Source organism: Chelmon rostratus, chromosome 11, assembly GCF_017976325.1.
Source record: "Chelmon rostratus isolate fCheRos1 chromosome 11, fCheRos1.pri, whole genome shotgun sequence".
Taxonomy (NCBI): domain Eukaryota; kingdom Metazoa; phylum Chordata; class Actinopteri; order Chaetodontiformes; family Chaetodontidae; genus Chelmon; species Chelmon rostratus.
Window position 1 is genome coordinate 4617398 of NC_055668.1, and position 6984 is coordinate 4624381.

Here is a 6984-nt window from a genome sequence, read left to right on the forward strand (position 1 = left end):
GATTAGCACATTAGCTAGCTACTTAGCATAGGTGTTTGTATATTTTTAAGCCCACTGGCACGAGGAAAATGTTACCGACACGCTGTACTGTCACAAAACAAACTCGGTTAAAGCCCAAAATAATTTTGACAAAGAAATGCGTTTTCGTTCGTTCCTTCAGTGTCTGCAATGCTGACTCGTCCCGGTTGTCGCACTGCAGCAGGTCCAGCGTCCTGTTGCTAAGACACAGAGGCCGTAAATTGAGCGTTGCTACCATAATTCCTTCTTTAGACTTTTCAACAACTAAATAAATATATAAATAAAGTCACGTGAAAACAAACAAATAAAATAACACTAACAATGGCTACAATATAAACTAAAACTAAACATAATAACCGTTCTTGGCGTTAGAGTTCGCTATTACTTTACTACACGAAATATTACTGATATGAAACATCTGACACTTCAAATTGAACATAGTAATTTCCAACTTTCTCCTCCAATCACACAATTACGCCACAAAATGGACACAAATGATTTTTGAATTTTTTATTTTCAAAATAATTATATTAAATATTTACAAAATTACTTTCTGTGACTAACTGTTGAAAATGTGCAAAACTAGCTGCTTCACATTATGAGTGAATCCAATCTTATTTGCTTGACAAAGAAGACAATACAGGGGACCAAGCAGCCAAATCCACATACACGGTTAAACAATTACACTGTCAAACAAAATACCCTGGCGTGGTCCTCACACTGTCAGTATGCAGGTGATGTATCAGTGCACCTCATTAATTTAAACATTGAACTAATCTTAAGACACTACATCTTATATCAGATATGATCTTAAGAACAGCAGTCTATCACATGTAGAGGATACACAAAACTTTCTTTCATGTACAAGCTCTGACTAAAGAAACATAAATGATAACCTTCTAGTTTGAGACACACTGGTTAAAACCGAACAATACAACAGGGGACCTGTGTATGGACAGCATTTCTGATCAATAACCTTTAAAGACAGTCCAAATTGTGTTTGATGATTGAAATCATTCTAGATGAGCTGAGGAACAACTTTGAGCAAATCTTACTGAACGTCATGGTGCTTCCCCAAATATTTACTATCAGCTGACAGTTAGTCAAACGTTAAATGCTGCAAACAGGTACTTGACTGTGCAAACCAATGCTGGGAACACACGAGAACTTGCATACAGAGTTATTCATGCATGCACAAGCATCACAAGTCAGTCTTCTCAGGGATGTTTAGTGCTGTGCTGGAGGGCAAACTGGAGCTGGATGTTCCCAGACTGACGGAAGCTGGCGTTTCTGTGTACACTGACTGCAGCAGCTCCTCTGTGGAAGCTGAAGTGGCGGCTGAACCAAGGCCCGGGGTAAAGCCTTGGGAAGGATTTGACTGTGGGTGTGCAGTAAGGGCTGTCGGGGAGGCCTGTGTGTTGCCTTGCTGGGCCTGAGCAAGCCTCTCCATCTCTGCATGCTTACGGCCTCTCCTCTTGCCAAGGATCTTTACATAGTTGGCTGGGACAAGTCCTGTGGTCTGACCATCCACGCTGGCAAGAAGCCAGCCTCGCACTCTGGGCTGTTGCTCTAAACACAGGGGAGAATAGGGTCATGATCTGAGCTCGTCAACATGGGGGAAATTCACAACTCTCTCTCTTTGGGGGGGGGGAAATCCAAAACAGAACAAAAAAAAAAAGAGCAAAGCATGCCTTCCCTTTCCATTACTGACAATTTGTTCACTCCAACTTTTAAAGGTCCTTTGATTAATGTCTTGGCAATATACACAATGCACTAACAGTACCACACGGCACGAAAACAAGAGCTGAAATTTTACCCATACTGTTTATGTGGATTCCACTAGCTGCTACCTTGGCAACAACTACTCATCCTGGGCTCATTATTAAAAAAAACCCAAAAGCATCAGAAGCAAATGCATGACATGCAAAACATTAATGAAAACACTGAAAAGCATTTTAAAATCCCAAAAAATCTGATTAAATAAGAATTTTAAAAAATTACAAACCTCCAATAATAATTGAAATAAGTCTCAAACTTGACTGACTTTACCAAAGTTGTCTATAATATTATGTATTTATAATGTTTTTGGGAATAGGGATGTAGCTGTATACCGATTTTGGCTGTTATCTATAGTACAACAGAGTAGCAAGAAATCTACCAAAATACCCCAGGCTAGTAGTGGGTGATATTAATAAAATCCTCTATCATTGTATAGATGTGATGCTGTGATATTGACATTTATTGCAAAATTGACCATAATGGCCTAGTATATGAAGACATGTAAAAACTTTGTTGTGTAAGAGAGACGCGAGACAGAAGATAATGCCCAGTCGTCATTTGAGAGCGCTCACCTTTAGGGGCAAGGTTCAGCATGTCTCCGTGCTGCACAGAGATCTCCTCCTCAGATGCAGCTGCAAAGTCATACTCCGCTCTGGCCACTACATGGTCATCCTCTCCACTGGCCCAGTTCGTGGCTAAACAAAGAAGCACAAAACAGCTTTATTTGTTAAGAGTTAGCAGGAAAACACAGACTACATGCACCAATACCATCAACTCCTCTGGTAGCGAGAATCTTCTCATTGATCTTTGGTGGATTTTTTTTTTTTTTTTTTGTACTGTTTATTGTTTTTATGCAAACCCCCAAAAATTCCAACACACATGCTGCCTGGGTACAACTTGATTTTCCAGCTATTTTCAGAGTGATCAGTGAAGCTTGTTTGATACTATCTAGAGCACTGGTTCTCAGATGCTTGCCACTGAGCACAAAACAGTGCAAGTTTACATTCCAGGTAATGGATAAAGTCAGCGGTCTTTGTGATTGGCTGGAAAAAACACCCGCAAAGACTTGGGCCTTGATGGCACGTGCCGAAAGATGATCTGATCTTATGTGCAAAGAGAGCCCCAAAAAAGGCTGTTACATAGTTGACCCTTAATTTGTTGGGAGGCAGATTAGGGACAGCTCCTGCAATTAAAAACGTATGTGTGTAAATGTGTGGAAGTTTAAAATCTCATCTGCAAGTACAAAATCTTGCCCGCATGTCTCACCGTTTTCTTCAGAGCCAGGGCTGGAGCTCAGCAGTTTCCAGATAAGGTAGGGTCCCCCCAGGACTACAGCGAAAAACAGAAAGATTGGCCAGGACTTCACAGTCTGGTCCTCCATCCCTGCTCCATACCCTCTGGACCCACTTGTAGCCAGGGCATCGCTTGCACTGTCTGCCCACAAGTCCTCAACCTCAGAGTCCGACCTTCGCCCCAGGAGCCTCTGCAATCGTCGGTAGAGGTAGCGCAAGGTGCGTACCAGAGCAAAGGCTGACAGAACGCGGGTGAGGTGTGCACGCAGCCGTGTGAGGTGGTTGGCTACGTCCAGCACAGCACGGAAACTGTTATACACCGCTGAAAAGGTGGCGTCCAGCATCATACTAACTGATGCAAAGGCCTGGACAATGCTTTCGATGGACTGGAAGGCACCACGGCTGCTCTCCTCAGCCTGTTGCACAAACCGGCTGGGGGCGACGTCATCCATATGGGAGAGGCGGTTGTACCCCCCCAGGCCGTAGCCACCACCATAACTGTAGGGGCTGTAACCCCCATAGATGGAGCTCCCATAGGGGCTGTAAGAGGAGGTGAAAGAGCTGTAGGCCGGACGATAGGACTGTTGGACGGGACGAGGGGGCAGTGGGGGCGCCATCCTGGTCAGAACAGGAGGACCTGCGGGGGCAGAGGGGCCTGCATATGGTCCAGTGTTTGCAGATCTGTTTAATGAGAAAATCAAGACATCTCAAGTGATTTTACATTGTTTTTGTGATACAGAAGATGAAATTTTGATTAGCAAAGTTAGCAAGCATTAGGTTAATGATTGTGTCAAAACAACATGTTGATTTTATTGTAGCACAGACGATGAGAAGAGTCATCTGATGATCTGAATTCTGAGGAATATTATTCAATATTGTCGCATTTTCTTAAGGGAGCCTGGCGAGAAACACTCCGTACTGCAGAGGAAGGCACATGACAGGGCCTCACTGGGCCTAGCTAGTCGGTTAGCTATTTGTAACGTTACTATTACTATTACTTGGTTGTATGACTGTCGTGGGCAAAACATTCTGACTAAAACGGAAATACGAATGGTTTACTGGTAGTGATTCACAGCGCCAACGTCTCAGGTGTTTGGATGGTATCTCCTAGGCTGTGCAAACAACCTTAGCTCAAGAAAGCTAGCAACAACAGAGAACCAGCTGGAGTCGGTAAACACGAAGGCAAGTCTTAACGATGGTGAGCAAGCCAACACGGCTATAGCAAGTTCACCTGTAATTTATAGGTGCAGTCATTGCCCCTGGAATCCGCCTTTCCCAGGGCTTCGGCGGAGAGTGTGAATCCATCGTATAATTTATGTCCACAAAGTGTGAAAATTATGCGGAACTTGAGCCAGGCCTGCTCCCCTGACTGCTGCTCCTGCTGCCTTCCTGTACTCCTCGTAATGTCCTACGATATCGCAACCCGGGGAAAGTAACATGGATTCCGTAGCCCGAAAATGACTACAAATGAGGTTTAAAAATATTGAATTTATTTAGTACATTTAATTTTGTATATTAGATATTTGTGCAGCTTCTGTGGCATGAATCTGCAGCTTGACAAAATGAAAATAACTTAAGAATTCTTTTTCCGGACATCTCCTAAAGGCACCAAACGGACTGTCAGACGTGTTGTTGTAAGACCAGAATAATTGATAGAAGATTGATTTAGTTAGATCAGACTTTATTGATCTCACAATGGAGAAATTCACTTACACAGAAGCTCTTCAGAACACACAAGAGGGGGGGTATAAAGATAAATAAGAACAATAAGGGTGATAATAAGAACAATAGAAGAACAAGGTGCAAATAAGCAACAACGGAGCAAAAAATAAAATAAAATAAAATAACAGCAAGAAAAGGTAACAACTGTAAGAATTTGAGTGAGTCTTTTCCCTGCAGTAGAGGATCTGGATGTTTATAATCAGAGAAGAACAAATAACAAACGGAGCAAAAATAAATAAATAAATAAAAGTTTAAAGTGACTTTTTTGTGTGGGAGTGGTTTGTGCAGTAGTGGATTTGGATGTTTATAATCAGAGAAGAATGAAGGTTATTGCACATAATAGCTATACATTGCATTGTACAGTCTGACAGCGGAGGAATGAATGAATGACCTGCGGTAGCGCTACAATAGGAAGAAGAGCAATAGAGGTGCAAATAAAGGTGCAAATAGGAACAAACGGAGGAATAAATTAAAACTGTGAAAGTTTAAACTGTCTTTTGTCCAGCAGTAGTGGATTTGGATGTTTGTGATCAGAGAAGAACAGAGAGTTATTGCATAGAAATACTACACAGTGGAGTTGTACAGTTTAACAGCGGTGGGAATGAACGACCTGCGGTAGCGCTCTTTCCTGCACTGAGGGTGTCTCAGTTCATGCAAGAAAAACTATTTAATCTATCCAAACACCAGAATATTTTTAGCAGTAACGGTAATTTATTTACATATTTTTTTGTGACTGCTTAATTTACCTACCAAATACATTGACAATCCTGTGTATTCCAAACTTGATTAGTACAGCCTGGACCCAAACAATTTAACGTACTCCTCACTTCTGTCCAGCAGAGGGCGCTGTGACCAATCAGAAAAGAGGACCCTCTTCGTAAACGTTTACAGCCTCCAATATTCCGGGAAAAAGGGAATTTCCCTCCTCTGTTATACACTAAGGTTAAACAAAGACAGTAGATTTTCATTATTGTTTTACTAACTAATGTCCAATCACATTCACAACACTCATTTTAAATTCCTTGTGATTTGGCCAAAGCGAAAAATGAACTGAGTGCACGTAGGCCTACCCAGTCTCAATATGAGTTCAATAAAGAGACTACTGTTATGAAGTAAACAAGATTTTAAAAAGTCTGCTGTCCTCAGACTAATACCTCTTTATAAAAAGATAGTGTTGCACAGAATTAACATGTTATTCCAACCCATCTTAAACAGATCAAAAAAAATTCTAATGCCATCACTTTGTAATACTGAGTACAATCACTCTTTCCTACACCAGTCTCCCTTAACTGCTGACATAGCAGCTCTGAGATTTGACTTATATGACATGTATGCATTTGGTTTGAGGATGGATTCCCCTTTGAGCTTTCACTAGCTCTCAGAATCAAGCCAAGTGTTATGCAGTTAACCCTGTAGTAAGGTTTGTGTGGGGGTGGTTTGTGTCGAGGCGAGGCTGCTGTGAGCGTGAGGGAAAGCTGCTCTTGTGTGCAAGCGGTGAGTGCAGAGGTGGACGGTTTGGTTTTAGGAGGGAGCCCTGTGATGTCAAACGTTGTGTGTGTGTGGGGGGGGGAGCATGTGCAGAGCTGTCACATCAGATTCACCAGGGGGAGGACGGCAGAAGATGCCTGCGTGGTGCCACAATGTAGGTGTGTGAGAGTGAGGCTGCCGCTTGTGACACGACAGTGTCAGGATCCCAGGCGAAAGGTGGCGATCCAAAGCGTTGGCCTGTGATGTCGCTCTGCGTGGGAAGATGCTGATGATGGTCCTGGTATTTGGGGTTCGTGCAGAGCGCCTGTGACCTTTTGTGCTGTGACAACAAAAATATGAGGACACCCAAACATGACACCCATATTGCTGGATGTGGATATGCTGCAGTCCTCACTTTTCTGGTTTCCACCAGATTTTGGAACTTGGCTGCTGGGATTTCACTCCCATTCAGCCCCCTCATGACCGTAAAAGCTATTAAAATGAAATCTGAGGAGGGAACATCAGGATTTGGTGGAACTGCTGACAGCGCAGAGGCGCTTCTTGGCATGAGTTGGATGAGAAGACTGACACAACTCTCATGTCTGCCTGTTAAATACAAAGCTACAGCCAGGAGATGGTTATCTTATCTTAGCATAAAGACTGATAACAGCTCAAAGGTTATAAAATATACTCAGCAGCAGGCACA

At 42.7% G+C, this 6984-nt stretch overlaps 1 protein-coding gene across 1 annotated transcript; it reads right to left on the minus strand.

Annotated features, from left to right (window-relative positions):
* Nucleotides 1–519: 519 nt before the first annotated feature.
* Nucleotides 520–4635, minus strand: pex13 (peroxisomal biogenesis factor 13). Its single transcript, XM_041947738.1, has 4 exons — nt 4321–4635; nt 3064–3770; nt 2370–2492; nt 520–1587 (listed from the first exon to the last, which is right to left on the minus strand). Exons 1-4 carry the CDS (start codon nt 4392–4394, stop codon nt 1220–1222), a joined length of 1272 nt encoding a protein of 423 aa, XP_041803672.1. The 5' UTR covers nt 4395–4635; the 3' UTR covers nt 520–1219.
* Nucleotides 4636–6984: the final 2349 nt, after the last annotated feature.

Excerpts from the sequence above, each read along its gene's own strand:
- pex13 (XM_041947738.1), bottom strand. The coding sequence starts at position 4,394 with ATGGATTCACACTCTCCGCCGAAGCCCTGGGAAAGGCGGATTCCAGGG. Across the intron at positions 3,771-4,320 it reads ACTGCACCTATAAATTACAG|ATCTGCAAACACTGGACCAT; the intron begins GTGAACTTGCTA and ends CTCATTAAACAG. Across the intron at positions 1,588-2,369 it reads GCTGAACCTTGCCCCTAAAG|AGCAACAGCCCAGAGTGCGA; the intron begins GTGAGCGCTCTC and ends CCCTGTGTTTAG.